We start from the raw sequence: 20,052 nt of genomic DNA, 5'->3' as shown, positions 1-20,052 counted from the left end.
CACCAGGCTCCCCAGTCCAGGGCTCTGGGTATAGAGGAACCCAGGCTACTTATCCCCAGCCAGGAGCACTGGACACTCCTCCTCTCCCTCCCTCACACCCTACCCGCCACCAGCCCCAGCCCCCCCTCCGCTCCCCCCCCACCCGGGCTCTACCCTCGCGTGCAAGCACTGGCGGGCGGCGGGCGGGCCACTGGAGCGGGCTTGGCCTCTTCGGAGCCGCCCCCTGGCCCTAGTGTCTGGCCACACACTGCCCACTCTGCACCGCCCGGGCTCCAGACTCTTTGCAGCCCATACCGTGTGTGCCGCGTCCACCCGAGTCGGGAGCGCCCGGCAGGCGGGCGGTGGTGGATGCGCGGGCGGCAGCCCACAGTATGGATTCAGATTCTGGAGAGCAGAGCGAGGGCGAGCCCGGGACTGCTGCAGGTAGCGAGGGGGTAACCCTGCCGGGAGGGCTGGGGTTGGAGGGGAGGGGAGGCCAGCGCAGAGTATTTCTCAGAGCTGTGGGGCAGAAGGCCGGTCCCCAGATGCCCGAACCCTTCCACACCGAGACTGGGGACTGGTTTGGGGACGTCCTCCCACACCACTGCACTTAGGTGCGTCGGAGAGACAGGAGGGACATGGATCGCACAGTGGCAGGGTCTCCAGCGGAGGCCTTGGGACGCACTGCAAGGTGGGGGTAGGGGAGAGGAGAGCTTGAGAGATCTGCGTCTTGTAATTTTCAGTGGAAAACGAACTGAAGTAACTTCCCATGTGTTGCCTAGTCTGCCATCCTGACAAACGCTTCAGAGTCGGTGGGAAGAAGACTCGTGGGTAGATCAGGGCTCCTGACTGGGCTCATGTCTGTGGTTCCCGGAAAGTGCTCGGCAAGGCAAGCCTGAGCAGAAGTGCTAACCCATCCCTGTGGTGTGGCTAGCGGAGGAGGGGTCCCAAAGTGACACGCAGAACTGGCCTTCCCCTTTAAGAGGTGCTACCGGCTTTCCATAATCAATAGTAATGGAAGCGATAGGATAAGAGGATGCTTATTTAGAGAAATGAATGTCCTTCTCTGCCTCTCCCCGTACTGAGCAACAGGAGGAAGCTGCCACAACCACAACCCTAGGTCTACTTTCCTTCATGCTCAGCCCACCTCCACCAGCGCGCTTCGCCCCTCAGGCCCCTCCCTGTGATCCAGGTTCCAGGACCACTCACTTTCTATCTGCAATCATAGTTCTGTGCACCCAGCACAGCCCTCAAAGTTTGCTTGCTATACAGACCGTGACTGTCTGCTAGGAGTCTCCTATCACAAACCGGTACACAGTCAGGTCTTCACATTTCCGAAGGGCACACCCGAGTGCCAACAGTGGGGACCAATTGATGATGGAAGATCTATTAGACTAGGTGCTGGTGTAGGGAACTCATGTTCAAGAATCGGGGGAGGATATCATCTACCCAAATGGGTTTTGTTGCTGTTTGTTTTTACTTTACTTAAAAAAAAATCTCCATTTTGCAGAGGTCCAGACTCCCTGGGACTTAGCTCTCCCAGCTGCAGGTGGCTGTGGTCCTCACTTTGAGTGGGTAGGCTTCCTGGGGTAAGGTAGGCAGCAAGGGAGGTCCCTGTATGTGAGGACCTGTATGCGTGGCTCCTGCTTGGTGTACTGTGTGGGTGCAGATGCTCTTCATAAGCACGGTCCTTTTGCATGCCTATGTGTTTCTGTGACTGAAAGGCACCAAGATTTCACTTCATGGGTGGCTTTCGGATCTTCTTTAACCGTGTAATCCAATAGACGTCTCCAGTAGGTATCGGCGTGTATCCAAGTCTATCTCCAGAGCTTGGGGTAGATGGACACCAGACACATTGTCACTGACACTTTAGAAATCTCAGTTACATTGCCACGGACTCACGGGCTTATTCTGTAGGTGAAGTCGAGGAAATTGAGGGGAAAGGGGAGGAAGGTAATGAGACTCCCTAAAGGGAGGTGGGAGCAGGAGAAATTCCGGGGTCCTCAGTACTTAGAGGCAAGAGGACAGAAGGAATATGTATACATATATCCAAGTGTGCCCCCCCCAGCCTGCTTCAGCTCTGAATGTCACTGCCTGTCCAAGTGACTGACAGTCCGTGTGAGCCGCACAGCTCACAGCACACATTGTCACTCAGGTCAGGTGCGCCTGGAAGAGCAGGGCAGCCAGCGCTCACAAGCTGTCGCGTTTGTTTGCACCTTACTGTTGTCTGCAGTCATCCCTTCTTTCCTGTGTGCTCAAGTCTCACGACTTGAACATTTATTTTAATGTCATGAGCCATTATGCTAAGTGGCATTTAGTCTCACTCATTATTTTCAGTCTGAAAGTGTTCCCCTTAGTGACGGAGCTTCAGAATTAGCGCCTGTCTCTCCATCTTGCTCGACTTGCATCCTGTCAAACGGAAGCTGTTGTTGCGGATGCAGAGACAATTTAAAAGGCAGACGGTTATCCATAGAGGCTGTCCTTTGTCCTTACAAGGAACTCTCATTCTTCTGCAGACCTGTACCTCCTCCAGGTGAGCGAGTCTGCCACAGAGAAAGGCAGCGGGGTAAACACTCTGGGGCAGGCACACTTGCTTGCTCTGTAAGGCCTGTACGTAGGATGGGCCTTCATAAGGCTAGGAAAATAAACTCTAGGATGAGGAAGACCTTCGTGTCTCATTCAGGGGCAGGTAACTTCACTTTCCAACCATAGCACTACCAAGACCAAGTAGATAACACCTGGAACGTGTTCTCGGTCATCTCGGTAAATGGAAGCTGTTACTCACCACCTGAAATCTCTAGAAATATAACCTGGGTTTTCTTTAGGAATCCTAGGAAATAATGGGTCCTAGTGCTTTGTAGAGTAAAAATTGCAAGGCATAAGGTGTTAGAAGTCAATATATATGTCATGATTACACTGAGTAGCAGGTGATGTCATGATTACACTGATTAGCTGGTGAGATTTTTCAATTGTCTCCCTTTCTGCTTACCTGGGAATGCCCGGAGTGAGTCTTAGTGTACATCGCTTCTCAACTTTGTTGACCTTTGACCTCATCAAGATGGGGGCATCACAGCCTCCTGCTTCCTCCATCCTCTCCAAGGCTCTAGGGGAATTATGAAAGACACTGGACCCCTCAGCCAGTCCTCCTGCCAGTGTGGTAATGGGAGCTCCCATGTGGAGTGCTACTCCAAGTGGAAAAGAAGTGGCAGTCTCCTCCCAGTGCTGCTCCCAATCCTAAACTTCTTCCCACCATCCAGGAGGTGGGAGATGCTCCTGTCCCTTTTGTACTTGCCCATCACGGTCACCTGTTGGCAAGGAGTGGGGCAGTTCCCATGATTTTTCCTGTTTTGTGAGACTCTGCCAATGGTCTTCCATTTTATCTGGATCTCTCATTGAGCAACGAGCACCCTGGGCAGGGGAGGGCTGTGGAGGAGAGGCTTGGGATGATATTTGTAGAAATCTTCTTGCTTTTCCTCCCGGGAGGCATGAGCTGATGCTTCTCTGTCATTCTGCTATCAGTATCTCACCTCCCTTTCTGTCATTTTATGGCTCCTTCTGTGGTTAGGAAGGCAGCAGAGTTTATGGAACACTGGATTCACTCCAGAGACCCAACTTGGCAGACTTCCACTTGGCAAATCTATCGTCCACCTCTTGGAAATCCTGGGGCTTGATATATTAATTCTAAAGTGAATGAGAAACGTTCCTAAGAAGCAACAGGGGATTAGCATTAGTTAGATCACTTTTTTTTTCCTTTCTGGCTTGCAAGACCAAAAGAGTCTGTCTACTCAGCTGAAGGCAAAAGATCTCCTTGAACCAACAGCTCTCTGGTCCAGGAAAGACAGGCTGATTGTAGCTGTGGAGGTGCTGCAGAAAAGCTCTTCTGGGTGATGGAGTCTGTGCATGAGGGAGTTGCTTCTAGAGAAAAGAAATGGTAGCCCTGACTGCCATTCCTGTTTCCTTGTATCCTAAGCTTGGTCCATCAAATAACTGATACCAGGAGGAGACAGACATTCCAGAAGCTAGAGAGTTTGAGCAGAGGGACAGGTAAACTGGGGTGGGGGGCAAGCTGGAAGGCTGAGAGTTCTCAGGAAATAAAAAGAGTCAATGTGGGGCAGGCTAACTATAAGAAGGTCTTGAAGACTTGGGAAAGGGGTATCCCATGATTGTTGGACAGCAACGGAAAACCATCACCAGAAACCACATCCTGCAGAGACAAAGAAATGCAGAGATCACTGAGACTCAGAGCCCCTGCTTTCAGGGTGTGACCACAGCACTGAGGAGGCGGTGCACGAGTGCAGAGGAAGGGTGCACATGGCATTTCAGAGACAGAGGCAGAAGCTAGTCACAGATCGCGCCAAAGCCATGGAAGAAGAAGGAAGGAAGACAGCAGAGAGTGTGGGGCCAGAACGCGAGCAGCACAGCTGAGTGGAGCTGTCCAGGAGGCAGGGATGTGCTGGGGACTGATCCCGGACCACACTCACGGTCTCAGAACTGTGTCCCTTCAGGCGCCTGGCAGTGATGTTTTCTTTAATTATCTTTTCTTCTCTGGCTCTGACGGAAACATTTAGACTTCGCAGGTTTGTTTTGTGAGTTTTCGGGGTCTGCTGAGTCCCGTCGTTAGGTTAATAGCGGAGGCCATTAAATCCTCCTTGCTGATGGATTGATGATGCTGACCTGGCTGACTGAGGGTAGGAGTGGTCCGGGCAAGCCATACCATTTGGCTATTAGTCAGGTTCCTTTCCTTCTTCCTGTTTTGAAGCTTGAACTGGCTACTGTCCTGCCCACGCCATGAGCTGTAGCTGTTTGAGGATCAGGAACTTGTCTTCTGGTTCTTCATCTTCTCGGACTCCGTGGATGTAGCTTTAAATATAGACGTCCGAGCATCTGGAGGATCTCCCTGGGAACTTGACACTGATGGCCAGGTCAGGGGCCGAAGCCCACCTATAAAGCAGAACTGGCAGGTGTGCTGTCTTCTGCTCTGTTTGCCATGTCTGACAATTTCTGCGCTGTCCTGGACTCGGTTAGAGATTATGAGGAGTTGTGAAGAGAGATAACAGAGCCTGTTCTGTCCTCTAGGATTTGGCATTACACAGGGGACAGGTGAGAGACAGTGCTAGCTATGGTGCACCAGGATGCGAGACCTCCCTTCTTGGGATGACATCCCTGTCTCTTTTGTATTCTTCCTTAGCACTGGACACGATAGTCCGTATTTCATGATGGTTCTTATCCTGGGCTATTGCATTTGTGAGCTTCCTAAAGCTCATGTATATCGTCCACCCCCACACCACCTATGTGCCTTACGCCCAGTGGCAGGTTGCTGGATGAGTGGGTAGGTGGAGGTGTGTATGTAGGGTAGGTGGAGGTGTGTATGTAGGGTAGGTGGAGGTGTGTATGTAGGGTAGATGGAGGTGTGTATGTAGGGTAGGTGGAGGTGTGTACATAGGGTAGATGGAGGTGTGTATGTAGGGTAGATGGAGGTGTGTATGTAGGGTAGGTGGAGGTGTGTATGTAGGGTAGGTGGAGGTGTGTATGCGTGCATGGGCGGATAGGATGGTTCTCCAGGAAGCAGACTCTGAGGTAGAACTTGGCAGGAGGAGGATCTCTCTGCTTTTGTTTTTGTGTTTGAACTTCTCTCAGGATCAATATCTGTAGAAGAAGAGGCACGGGGAAGGGCAGGAAGCAGCTGTTTGCAGTCATGTCAGGTAGAGGAAACACTTGCTGCAAACTGAATCTGAAACTGGGCAACCTCAGCAGTATGTAGTGTGGGATTTGGAACGTGGGACAACACTGTTGGCTCTCGTGGGAAGGTTCTGAAACAGTGTCTATGACCATGCACATATAACATTTCCTGCATTATTGTTCTCTTTAAGAAAATATAGTACTTGGGCTGGAGAGATGGGTCAGTGGTTAAGAGCACTGACTGCTCTTCCAGAGGACCTGAGTTCAATTCCCAGCAACCACATGGTGGCTTATAACCATCTGTAATGGGATCCAATGCCCTCTTCTGGTGTGTCTGAAGACAGCGACAGTGTACTTATATATAATAAATAAATAAATCTAAAACAAAAATTATTAAAGAAAAAGAAAATATAGTACCTGGTTTTATCATTTACCAGTCAAATGTAATTATTGTCACTTTCTCCATTAGTGCTGTCTCTAATGGGTTCATTCTCTGACACACAGCTACCACTAACTTCCACTTTAATCCACATTTAAATACCTCTCTCTCTCTCTCTCTCTCTCTGTCTGTCTGTGTGTGTGTGTGTGTGTGTGTGTGTGTGTGTGTGTTTGGAGACAGGGTTTCTTTGTGTGTCCTTGGCTGTTTAGATCTCTAGAAAGATACTCTATAAATAATTTTGTTTAGTTTTTCAGTTACTTGGCCTCTAATTTATATAAAATGTCTGTGTAGGTGGGTGTTTGCAGTGTATTCTGTGTAAGTATATAGAAAAAATATAGGGTTGAGGGTGTATCGCGGTGGTAGAGTACTTTCCTAGCATGGATAAATACCTGAGTTTGATTCCCAACAGCATAAAGAAGAAAGAAGAGAAAGGGAGGTAGAGAAGGAAAAGAAAAAGGAGAGAATTTAAAGAATAAACTTCACATAACAACCCCTCCCTGGACAAAAAAAAAATATAAGATGAACCCTTCCCCTCCCATTTATGTTGAGGCATAAAAATATGCTACTTTCATTTTACATCAGAAATGTTCTTTTTGGTTAAATGCTTACTGGGTTTCTTAGACATCATTGCTTGGAAATAAATTTGAGCGTGTTCATGGAAAATCTACCCATGTGCAGACTGTAAAACTGGAAGGTTTGGCAGCACAGAGAGTGCTGGACACACCCTAATAGAAACCAGGACTTTGTAATTCAGTTCTCTGGGAAGAAAAAGAGACACTTTGGTGGTGTCCAATATTGCTTAAACTAGAGAAACCACAGAGGCAGCCACTGGCTGCTAGATTCTGTTTCAACAGTAAAATACGTTTTCTGTGAACCATTCTAGCCCTCAAAGAAGAATTTTAGTAATGATACACAGCTTTGGGGAGACCTCCAGCTTATTTTTTTTCATGTGATAGAGACATCCGCTTTATGTGTGAGACAGAAAGTGCTTTTCATGGCGGGTTCATGCGCGTGTTCTGTGCTCCCTAACTTGGGGCCTACAGTTCAACTGGAAATAGGGCGTAGAGGAAGGGAAGGTGGTGACGGACTGTTTCTGCACCAGTTCTTTGCTGATATCTTTGGATCTTGCTTCCTTGGTTTCTAGTGGATAAAATTAAGAAAGGCAGTGAGTAAAGACTGGGATTAGAGACTCTATGTTAAGAGAAACAAGGGCCTTAAGTGGTAAAGCAAAAGGGGAGATGGTTAGAAGGTTGTTTTGGTCACCCAAAGTTCAGTCCTAAGAATGGTACTTCATTTTTAAAATTTTACATTAAGTCCTTATAATGTCTCAACGTTAGTTATTCCCATGGCATTGAATGTTTTATTAACCATGCTTCTGGGTTAAATGCTGAAAATAGCCTAATTTTCTAGGCAAGGAAATAGAGACACAGAATGTAAGTAACTTCCTCAAGATAGTGCATCTTGTGAGTGGGCGGAAATGGAGTCAGCCTAAGTCTAAAACCTGTTCTCTTGTACAGGTAAACCATGCGTTAGGTTGATGGGTGTCACTAGGCTGCTTTGCATATCCCACTCGATTCCCTTGGTTCTCAGAACCCTGACAACTAGACTTCCCCTGTCAGTTAGGGCACCGTTTGTGTGTGCTTGTAATCTCCAGACGATTTCACCTTAACGGCGTTGCTGTCAGATTAGTGACAGATCGTTTTTAAGCCTAGCTAACCGGCACTGATTGTCACAGTAAAGCAAAGGTTCCACTTCAGTGGTGCTGGCCTCCTGTTAGTCACATCTGATTCTTCAGTCTCCGCTGACAAGAAACCACAGATTTTCAATTCACAGTTATCCTAGGAACAGCCCTGGTAGTCTTTGCTTTCCTCTCAGACATCACAGCCCAGGCCTCCATTGTCCGCTGCTCTGCTCTCTGCATTCTCCTCCAAGTTCCCACAGCAAGTCACCAAGCTCTGAGAATTCCCAGCCCAAAGTTCCAAGTACTTAAAGAGCATCTTAGTCAGGTCTTTCATGACAATACCCTACACTCCGGATAGCAACACCTACTCTAGTTTGCTCTCTGACCCTGTGATCAACACCATAATTAAGAGAAACTTATGGAAGAGAGGTTTGGTTGTAGCTTATAGGTTAGTGTCCGTCCTTGAGGGAAGCCAAGACAGGAGCTGGAGGCAGGAGCTTGAAGAGAAACCACCGAGGAATGCTGCTTACTGGTTTGCTTCCAAGCTCATTTTGGTTACCTTTCTTATACTCTGGCCCATGCCCACATGCCCAGAGATAGTACCACTCAGTAGGAAGGGCCCTCCCACATCAATTAGCAATCAAGAAAATTCTCCATAGTCTTGCCTGCAGGCCGGTCTGATGAGAATTCTTCAAGGGTGATTCTTGAAAAACTAACCCCGCCCCTTCCCTTTCCTCTATTGGGTTTTCTATTCCAGGCATATCTGCAGAAGACTGACAGCCCTAGCCCACACCTACACTCTGTTGAGCATCTTCCTCCTCTGAGTCAGGCTCATTCCCCCTTCTCACTTAGGGGCACCCTACATGTAACCCTTGGATTATTACGTTTTTATTTCTTGAGGAGTATTATCATCCAGTGACATGGTTGTCACAAAGGTTAATTAGCTTTGAGCTTTAATAGCTGTCAGCTTCAAGAGAAAACAATTTAGCATCCCCTAGTTCTCCAGTTATGTCTTCCCTTTCTTGAGATTGATTTTTTTTTAAAGAATTAAATTTGTTGTAAGGAAACTGGGAAATGAGTTCTCTTATGTTAGAGGTCTCTATCTTTAGGATTTAGCTTCATAATTTACTGAATCAAGCCCATCAAGAAGGTAGGGAGAGTTACTTTACTTTATACAAGGCCAACTTTTAGAGAGCCCAGAGTGGTATGTGGTAGAAATTAAACCTCAAGCGCCTTAGGTCTCTGACTAAATCTTCTGTGATCCAGATCCTCCTGCACCCTTCCTTAATTGTTAGCATTGTTTTCCTTTTGATACCCCTTTCCTGCCCATGTCCCCCAGGGCACAGCTGTTGCTTCACTCTTCTGACAAAACCCTTCCCTTTAGGAAGTCCCACTCAGTCATATAGCTACAACTGTGTTGTTTACAGTCAACAGACGCTATCAGGATGGTTACAGTATCCAGAGCACAAATTGTGCAGCATAATCAGATGACCCCAAAGAAAGAACATGGGAGTCAAAACTCAAATAGCCAACCAAAACAAACAACTTCAACATTCAGTCCAACGATTACTGAATTTTTGAGTACACGGTGAGTACACAGGAACCACACAACAGCTACACATCAAACACTTGATGATTACACATGGTGCAACACTATTCAGCTCTCTTTTTCCTGACAGCTTAATTCTTTTTTATTAATTAGCTTATTCATACATTATTCAGCTCTCAAGAAAAATTAGTCTGAAGAATATTTAATGATATAGAGAAGAATCTACATTATTGTACTTCTCGAAGAAAGTTGAATAATCTACGACCTCAGTTTTGCTGTGTTCATAGCACGTGTGAACATACAGGCATAGGCACACATCTATAGACGTAGCCATTCGTGAGATGAGTGAGATACAGAGCATCCCACTCACATACACTTAAACAGCTTTTTAAACACAAAAACAAACAAACCATTATATGCCATTACATTTATCATAAATCTTTCTTTTAGGTACACTTCCTGTGGATTTTCCCTCGCTAAATCCATGTAACTTTCCACAGGAGTTGTTCTTGAAAAGCAACAACTGGGAGCTGGTGGTGACGAAGCTCAGAACAGCACTTCTGCTTAGCGTGTGTAAGGCCCTGGGTTTGCTCTCAGGGACCATAACTTAAGGGCAAAATCCAAATGTGACCCACCATCCCCTTACGTGGCTCTTCCTTCTCACTTTCCCTCAATCTTGTACTGTTCTCTCCTGCTTCTTCCCTGGACTCTGACGTCTTCCTGTTTCTTCCCTCTCAGTATTTCTCGGTGATCACTGGTTGGAGTGAACCCACCCCTGCCCTCAGTCCTCTTCCTCCCACAGTTTCCCAGCTTGGCTCTGGACCTTGATAGGACCTGCTGGGACCACACTCACTTGGCTTTCTTGAAGCACAACCTTGCAGTATTTTGCTGGCCAGCAGTGTAGACATCTGGCATCTCTGACTCCCATCCCCCCCTTACTCTTTCTGTATATTTGACTTCTATCCTAATTATGATTGACTTTTATCTTTAATCTTTCGGTTTACATGTTTTGCTTTTGTATTTTATTACTTTTAAAAGGAGGGGAGAAAAAAGAACGCTTAAAATTCAGTATTGCAAGATCACATTAGCTTCTCGGCTTGTCACCCCCACCATTCATCTATCGTTCTAATAACAAATTCAGCATGGAGGTGTTGGGTGGCAGTGAGTATAGAAATAGTATCTGTTTCTGAAGCAGTTAGATGGAAATCTGATTGAGGGGTTTCTTGTGCCTCTTGAAGCTTGAGAAGAAGAGGCCTCATGGTAGGCCCGCATTCTTTATTCCTTCTGTCTCCTCACCTGACTGCAGCCTACCAAACCTATCAGGCAGCTGATAGGAAAAAGCAATACTCACACTTCCCAGCATCGTTAAAACAGCTTCAAATTTCTCTCAATCCCTGTTAAGGATTAGTATTCATTATTTGCCAAGATCTTTGGCTATACTTCATTTGTTGGTTTATGTTACAAAAATGGCTTATTCTGTACATATTCAAGTACAAAATTATAATGGACTGCATAGAGAACTGTCTTCTCCACACAGAGAAACTCATTTAGTTTGCAAGTGGAAAGCCAAGACATTCCATTACTTAGTTCCCTGCTTAATAAGAAGCTGACTTGGGACTGGGATGTAGCCCATGAATAAGAATACTTGCTTAGTATTGATTGGTTAGCCCTGGGTAGAATCCCCAGCTGTTATTTGAGAAGATGTTTCCTGAGGAGACTCAACACACATTCCTACTAACCCCAAATAGGGAGCCATGATTGATAATACCAAAGTTCAACTTGGTAAACCTATGATCTTTATTGGGGTTACTTACAGGATATGGATGAGGGGTAACTTGCAGGGGCAGAAATGACTTAAAGACAGCTGCTTTAAGTCACCAGAGCCCACCCCAGCACAGGTGACAGGTCATAAAAGCTGGGACCTTGGAGCACACTGCACAGCCTGAAGGCAGCTCAGCAGATTGGAGACTGTCCTTTCCAGGTGCATCAGTTGGTCTGAGCTTCTTCTAGGCACTTTAGCTGATCTTTTTCAGAATGCTTGCCTAGTCTCAGAAGCTTTGCACTGTGAATTGCCTGAGAGTGACTTACAACAGCTATTTTATTCCCGGAAGGGAGGGGGCCTAGTGAGCCTAGTCAGTTTTAGGGACTTCCTGAGCTATTTTGAGTTGTTTAATTTCTGGCTTAAGGAGCTTCCCTTCAGGTTGAAATGTTTGGATCCTGAAGGAAACTGCTTCACAACCCCAGTGTCTGCATACATACAACAACATCAGTAATAACAATAACAATAACAATAATAATCAGGAGTAATTATTTTGCTATTTGTAAGTGACTATAACCAACATGACTTTTTAAAGCAAGAGATCAGAAAATATAAGGGAAAGAATGACTGAGATGAATGAACTCCTACAGAAGAAGTTGTCATGCTGAGAATAACACACAGCTCCTCCTGAGAGCAGCAGCATGTAAATTCACAGCTGTTCCTGAACACTTCCACTTCAGGCTTTCTTCTCTTTCCCCAGTTGCAGGATAGGCTAAGGTTCGCAGGTGGGCATAGAGATTTGTGTCCAATCATTCTTGGTGTTTTGTTTTGCTATTAAGAAGAAACTCTCTGGGCTGAGGATAGAGCTTACATGTAGAGAATTACCTACTATCCATGAAGTCCATGATTAAAAAGAAAAACAGAGAGGGGGGGAAGGAGGAGGGAGGGAAGGAAGGATGGAAAACTCTAATAATGATCTCTGGGGATGAGTTTTTAGCTAAACCACTGAAAACAAGCAACTGTGAGTGTTCATCTATGGGTAGGACAGCTATAGCAGCCTCTCCCCAAGATTCAGGGAACACTGAGGAAGAGCAGACAGAGACTGTAAAAGCTAGACGATAGGAGGAGTGCCGGGAACTGCTGTCCCCTGGATATGACAGGGATGATGCACACATGAACTCACAGCAGTGGGCATCTTGTGTTAGAACAAGCGAGGTAAAGATTCCAGCATGGTCAGAGGAAACCTCCTGATGCCCCACCCTTACCTGAAAAGATGCTGACAGTTGATGACTGCTGGGGGTGGAAGAGTCACTTTTCTTTAGGAATATGGCCACTGGCAGGTTCCTATGTCGCAGTGGAGAACTTCATCACTGACTCAGAGAGGTTTTTATTTTTAAAGGACATACTGTTGAGAGGATGTTATGGGGTGTGTGTGCTAGCACTTAGGAGGCTGTAACAGGAGAATATCTTGAGTCCAGGAGTTTAAAATCAACCTGGACAATACAGTAAGAAACTATCTAAATAAGAAGGATTCTTAAGGGATTGAGGATATGGCTGTTAGAAGATTTGCTTAGTGTGTGTAAACCTCCTCTGTCTGTGCCTCTCATATACTCATAGCTGTCAGTTCATCATAATCTGGTGAGAATGGTGGAAATGTGGGTAAAATCAAGGCTGGAAAAAGACTAAGAGTATGTGCTTCTGTAGTTGTGAAGTTGGGGGGTATGTGGTAGCGGATAGAGGGTTCCTACAGAGCTCATTCTCCTTAGGGTCACTTGGCCTACAGCCTGTGTGCTAGTTGCTGACAGTTTCTTAGCTCCTTTCACTTAATGGGTATCTATTTACCAAGTCTAAAACTTGCTGAAAAGTTTCCACTCACTTATATCTCCCTGGTCCCAGTCTTCTGTTTCTGCTCCATCTCATCTCTCTCTCTCTCTCTCTCTCTCTCTCTCTCTCTCTCTCTCTCTTTTTCTGTGTGTGTGTCCCTTCCTCTATTTTCTTCTGCTTCTTTTCCTTCTCTTCCTCCTCCTTCTCCTTCTTCTCTTCCTCCTCCTTTTCCTTCTTCTCTTCTCCCCTCCTACCTTCCTTTCTTTCCTCTCACTTTGTCTTTTTCGCATTTAGTGTGTGTGTATGTGTGTGTGTGTGTGTGTGTGTGTGTGTGTGTGTGTGTGGGTGTGTGTGTGCTTGTACATGCTATGACACACATATGGAAGTCAGAGGACAACTTCACAGAAGTTGGTTCTTTCCTTCCATCATGTGAGTTCCAGTAGTTGAACTCAGGTAATCAGGCTTGACAACAAATGCTGTTACCAAATGAACCATCTGGTCACCCCTCCGCACTTCATCACCTACCCCCCCACCCCCATCCCCCCCTCCCTCTCTCTCTCTCTCTCTCTCTCACACACACACACACACACACACACACACACACACACACACACTTCCTTTTCTCTTTCTTATTTGGACTGCTTCTCCATTTCTCTTCAGAAAAAGGGGGGCTTCCCATGGCTATCAACCAGCCCTGGCATATCAAGTTGCATCAAGACTAGGCACATGCTCTCCTACTGAGGCTAGCCTAGGCAGCCAAGTAGGAGGAAAGGGTCCCAAAGGCAGGCAACAGAGTCAGAGACAGCCCTGGCTCCCACTGTTAGAATTCTCACTTGAAGACCAAGCTGCACATCCATAACACATGTGCAGAGGGCCTAGGTCATGCAGGCTCCCTGGTTGGTGGTTCAGTCTCTATGAGCACCTAAGGGCCCAGGTTAGTTGATTCTATAAGTTTTCTTGTGGTGTTCTTGACTCCTCTGGTTCATACACTCCTTCTACAGGATTTCCCCAAGCTCTGCCTAATGTTTGCTGTGGGTCTCTGCATCTGTTTCCATCAGTTGCTTGGTGAAGCCTCTCTGATGATAATTACAGTAGGCTCCTATCTGCAAGTATAGCAGAATGCCATTAGCATGTGTGGGGTGGGCTCCTTCTCTTGGTATGGGTCTCAAACTGGACCAATTATTTTTGGCCACTCCCTCAGTTTCTGCTCTCTTTCTTTGCCCCTGCACATCTTGTAGGCAGGAGAAATTGCAGGTTGAAGGTTTTGTGTCTAGGTTTTATGGCTGGGTTGATGTCCTTCGTGGTGAAGAGAATCTCGTTATGTCTTCTAGGCTGGCTGGCTTTCAAGTTGTGATCCTTTACACACTTGAGATAGCTGAATTTGATAGAGTTCTGGACCCAGTTAAATCATTCATCCAATGTGAAGAGGGAATAAAGTCATTGTGTGACGTGATAGATCTCAGAAACAAAGGAATTTTCCATGGTAGCTTCATGTGGAGCTACCAGATCTTACGGATCAACCAACTGGGTCCATAGGCCCCTAAAATTTCTACCTCTTTTGTGTTTTTAAACTTAAATGGTTACAGTTTAAATGCTTGTTTAAAAACATGCTCATATTTCATATCCTGCCTTTTGATGCTTTATTCTATGGCATTTGACAGTGTTTGTTAATGTCTATCCTGAACTAAGTGCCTATTGTGCTTTGAAAGCAATACAACTCCCACAGGCTTGTGGACTGAATGTTTGGTCCGGAGCTGGTAGCCCTATTTTGGGGGATTCTGGAGATGTTAGGAGGTGAGACACACCATCAAGGTTGGGTCCTTGGGTTTATCTTGTTTTGTCCCTTTCTTTCCTCTTCATTTCCTCTCTGCACTTAGATGAACAGCCTGTTTCTTTACCCTGTGCACACTTCCTGCTGCCATGATATTCTTCCCACGTTCATGGGGTTAAGCAACTGTGGACTAATCCTCTGAGCATCCTTGGGTTTTCTCTGTGACAGGCGTTTTGTCACAGATGAAAAAAAGTAACAAATGCAGCACTCTACTGGATCAGGAAGTAAATTAAAAAAGAGAAGCCATGAATCCAAGAACTAAGGCACAGAGTCAAAAAGAGGTGAAGGAGGAGGGAGACATCAGGTATGAAGGAAAGTGTGCTCAGAACTTAGCAGTAGAGGGATATTCGAGAGAATAGTAGAAGTGGTCAAGTAGTTGATTTACATAACCTACTGAGAAAGAGTTTGTATCTCTTAGGAACTGGGGGAGTGTTTTAGCTCTAGCTAGATAAGGAATTAAACAAAAATAGACAAGCTATCTTAACTCCTTGGGAAAACAGATGAGTAAGAAAGGAAATGCAGTCATAGAAATCATAGAGCATCCTGAACAAGCTATGAATGTTATCTATCATAATAACACAGCTGCCAAAGTATGATTAACCAAATACTGACAGAGAACCAAACTAGAAGGTAGACAGAAAAACAAATGGGGAAGACAATGGAATTTCCACCCTCTGTACTAGGAGGTTAAAATCAAATAAAACCAAAAACTAAAAGTATAAGCATATGATTTAAATAGTGGAGGCCATTAGTCATGGAAACAGCAGAAACGGCTTGAACTGTTTTGTCTCTAAGGAGCCAGCATCAGATGCGTGAGAAGATATTTCATTTTTGTTATAAGTTTTATAGATAGGTTTGATTTTTGAAATGATGAACTTGCATTACTTTGAAATAAAAAAAAAAAAAACCCTAGCTTATTAGCCTAGGGAGTAGTGTGGCAGCCGCAACCCGAACATTGGATAAGGGGCACAAAGCAGGGACTTTAGACCTCTGGAGGAGGAAGTAGATTTTAGTATCTCAAGTGTATGCTAGCTCCAGGTTATCATTGGCATTCTTAGCATGAATTCTAATACATTTCAGAATTGAGAGACACTCATTCATCTAACGGTAGTTTTCTGTATTTCAAGTCCAGGCTGTGGCTGTTGGGTCTCAAGATTTCTGGTCTCAAGGAGTTTAGATTGGTAGGAGTAAAAGTTGTTCATCCAGATGGCTGATTATTAATGATGATTAATGCCTAAAAGGTACCAAGAGTATGCTTAAAGGCAGAGAATTGGAAGAAAAGGTTTTCTCAGGAGTCTGAAGTCCTTCAAGCAGAGCCCTTGAGGTTGAAGAGGAATAGGTCTGAGAAGGGGGTAAGGTGTCCTAGCACAGGCGACAGATTGAGCAGAGTCATTGAGGGGGCTTTGGTATGAAAGATCATGGTATAGCTGAGACGGGTGTAATGTCAGCCCAAAATAACAAAACATTGGCAAGAATGTGGGAAATTATGAATTCTCATATACTAACGATGGGGACGTAAATTACTATAGACACTACGGAAAAGTTTATGGGCATTCCTTTAAAAATAAAAAAAGAAAGGAGCTGGAGAAATGGCTTATGGGTTAAGAACATTGACTTCTCTTCCAGAAGACCAGGGTGCATTTCTAGCACCCACAGGGTGGCTCAAAACTGTCTATAATTCCAGCTCCAGGGAATCCCAACACTGTATACTTTATGCATAGGCATACACCCAGGCAAGACACCCAAACATAAAAAATAGTCTAAAAACAGATCCATCACCTGATCCAGCTGTCTAACTTCTACATATAGATCCAAAGGAAATGAAGTCAGCAACCCCAAAATACCTGGATGCTCATGGTTTTTACAACAGCGAGATAAGAGTCAGCATAGGTGTCCATCCTTCAACTGCTTAAAGAAGAAAATGCTCTCTCTCTTTCTCTCTGTCTCTCTGTCTCTCTGTCTCTGTCTCTCTGTCTCTGTCTCTCTGTCTCTGTCTCTCTTTCTTTCTCTCTGTCTCTCTGTCTCTCTGTCTCTGTCTCTGTCTCTCTCTCTCACACACACACATGTGTATGAATATGTATGTGTTATATGATGTATATGTAGTAATTTCCAGCCACAAAGAACACTAGAACCCCGTCACAAGCAGCAGAAGAGATGAAGCTGGAGCACATCATGTTAAGTGAAATAAGCTACAAAAGGCGAGGCCACCTGCTGTGTCTCACACGTGGATATCGGTTCTGCCCGAATGTAGAATGTTGATTGCTAGAAGCTGTGAGGCAGAGTGTGGATGAAACAAGTTTGAATTTGATCAGCACATGCTGTACACATGTACTAAACCACCACCCTGACTACCATCAAATGCACAATTAATAAAAAAAAAAAAAAAGAAAAGAAAAACAGAAAACTGGCTATAGCAATTGCACTGTATTTGACAATTTTATTTTTAAAAGGCCATTAGTAGCACTGGTTAGAGCAATTACTATTGAATTTGGATTGAAAGTGAGGAAATACAAGACCACTCCTCTGTGGGTGTCTTCCTGTGCTGGTCCAGCCACTATGTAATTTTTGAGGTTTAAGTTTATTAAATGTTTTCCCTGTGTCAAGGATACCCCTCTTGAAACTGCCCAGGAACAAACAAAGGCCAGTGGGAATTCTCTGACTAGGCCTTGTGCAGAGTAATTTGTTCAGGGGAGTGTGCAAGAGGGCACTCTGGGGAGTGTGCAAGAGGGTACCCGGACTTGGGCAGACCTGTGAGGAGATGCACAGTGTGGTTGTGATGAGTCTGGAGAAAACAGGAATTTACATTTAGGGAAGATAGGTAGCATCATCTGATGGGGCAGCAGGAGGAACTGGAGCTGGAGTTTCTACAGAGCCCTGTGGACAGCCTGGCACAGTGGCAGTCTGTGGATGAGGCTGCGGGGACTGAGGCTGACACAGGAAGGGGCTTTCGGGCAGATCCTGCCAACTTCTTCTTCTTCTTCTTCTTCTGTGGTTGGCATACACAGAGGTCTGCTGGGGAAGTCAAGAGCCTCAGAAAATAAACAGAAGAAGGCCTTCTGTAGGGACGCCAGAGAAGAGACACGGCTCTCAGAGAAGGAGGCTCTGAGAAAAATCTCCCGGGGTTTTTTAAGGAGGGGCCACATCCCATTTCTAAAGACAGCAGGAAAAGGGAGAATCTGGACAGCGTTGAGTGGGGATGACTGTGACCCACTCCACAGGTGACACTCATCCTTAGTGTGTGTCCACTGGTGGGTTTTGTGGATGACATTTTCAATTTCTGCTTCTAAAGGGGATCTCTATTAAACTGAGAACACCAATCACAACTCTGCTCCCTTGTTTAACCGACTAAGAAACCATGGAGGTGAGGAGATTGTCACCCAGGAGAATTCGGGGGACTTGACAGAAGGACAGGAAGCCAGCTCTCCTTTCTTTCCTGATACTGCTCCTGAGTTAGATCAAGTCTCTGTTTTCCCCATGTTTGAGGAGTGACACTCCCGGCATTGTGACCCACAGGACAGTTGATCTGTGTCCTGGAAAGATGACCTCGTAATTCAGTTTGCATTCCTTCCAGTGGTCCAACTTTGTGTTTCTTTAAAGTATGCATATTATATTCTGGACCATTTACCGTCCTAGATACAAATGGAGGGAGGGTTTGGATTAGAGAGGCAGCCTCAAAGGAGGGATACTTCTGATGAACTTCCAGGAAGACAGGCCTCTACCAGCACAGAAGTATGAGTGGGCGAGCCCTTGTTCAAGTATACAAAGCCCAGATCATAGCCTCGGACCCCGCAGTGTCCACTGTGAACTGTGCTCCCCACGCCCCTGTGCTGTTAATCCACAAGCCCGATGTCGACTGTGGTGATCCTGAATATTCCAATGTGGCTTGACTCCCGGTTCCAATTTTATTACATCATATTCATGAGGGTCTCATAAGCAATATGTCACCAGTGTCCCTTTCCTACTCCATAGTCAGTTTTTGGTGGAAACGAAATTCTTAAAAAACAAGCAAACAAACAAAAACAAAACAAAACAAAACTAGATAGAACATTAAGAAAGATGCATTGCTCTCTGCCAAATGGTCTCCCTTCTGGCTTTTCCTTCGGGTGCCTCAACTTCTCTAGCTCATTTTACAGGTGTGTGTGTGTGTGTGTGTGTGTGTGTGTGTGTGTGTGTGTGTGTGTGTAACTGTGGTTTTACATGTTGCTGAATTAATCAGATTACAGCGCCTTTCAGGATCTTCAATTCTATAAACCTAAATTCCCACCACTTCAGGCTATAGCTTACTTTCTCTGGAGTTTGTTCCAGAAAAATGTCAAATACTAAGTTACTAACAAAATTCGTAAGCATATTGTGAATTTACTGGTAATACTCATAAGCATGAGAGCGGGTAAGGCTTCTCATGGGAATGCAAATATATTTATGTTTAAAACTGCTGTGATTGTTGTGTGTATTATGAGACCAACAGACACGCAGAAAGTGCTTGCTGAAAGTGGGTGCGCAATTTTACTTAAAAAGCACAAAACCTTGGAAATAAGGAGCAGAATGAAGATTCTTTTTCCTGGTGTTGTCTATCAGACACCCAACGAGGGGAACATGGAATTGGGGAGTAACCCAGAGCCATCTATGGTCACTCAAAATGACTCCAGAATAAACTCAAGTTCCCTTTAAAACAAGAGCTGTGTTCTGTGTGTCAATGATGTGGTGGCACACACGGGACTTGAGAATCACCCACTTTTCCCTGGAGGAACCAACTGAATGGAAGATGGGTGTCTGCATGGACCCGTTCACTCCAGACCACCCAGTGTCATTTCCTCAAGTGGACTGGTGATGAACTCCTTCCCGGGCTTAGAGAGTTCTTGGTTTGGGTGAAGTCCCATCGGTTTATTCCGAGCTGATTATCAAGGACTCTACTTTAACAAGTACCTTCTTGGTCTGTTTCTAACATATTTGGTTTATGAAATCTGATTTGTTTGCTTTTAAAGCATTTGGTATAGGCATTTGGTTTGGTTTGGTTTGATTGCTTGCTTTAAAAGCATTTTTATCTCTAAAAGCATTTTTATCAGTATTTTATTTGCTTTTGGAACTTTGAAGGCATTTTGATGTTTGCGTTGTTTGTCTTGGTTTTCATTGTCTTTCAAAAGTTTTGATGTATTATCCTTTAACCTTGTCTCCCTACATTCCTAATTCTGCTTTTTTTTTTTTTTTTTTTTTTTTGCTTCTCTTCTGACTTTGCTGAGCTTTTAGCCCAGGAGTTTTATGACACCTGATAATAAAGTCTCAAAAGAGAAGAGGCTCCTGTTCCTTCTACCCA

At 45.2% G+C, this 20,052-nt stretch overlaps 1 protein-coding gene across 1 annotated transcript in view; it reads left to right on the top strand.

The window, feature by feature from the left end:
- Positions 1–230: 230 nt before the first annotated feature.
- The window catches only part of Tnfaip8l3 (TNF alpha induced protein 8 like 3), a 40,539-nt gene continuing 20,717 nt past the window's right edge, over positions 231–20,052 (top strand). The window contains exon 1 of the mRNA XM_032911056.1: positions 231–423. Within this exon, the coding sequence (XP_032766947.1) occupies positions 372–423 (52 nt within the window). The 5' untranslated portion in view covers positions 231–371. The remainder of the gene's footprint in view (positions 424–20,052) is intronic.

Source organism: Rattus rattus, chromosome 8 (genome assembly GCF_011064425.1).
Source record: "Rattus rattus isolate New Zealand chromosome 8, Rrattus_CSIRO_v1, whole genome shotgun sequence".
NCBI classification, from domain to species: domain Eukaryota; kingdom Metazoa; phylum Chordata; class Mammalia; order Rodentia; family Muridae; genus Rattus; species Rattus rattus.
This window is presented reverse-complemented; position numbering and strand designations above follow the sequence as displayed.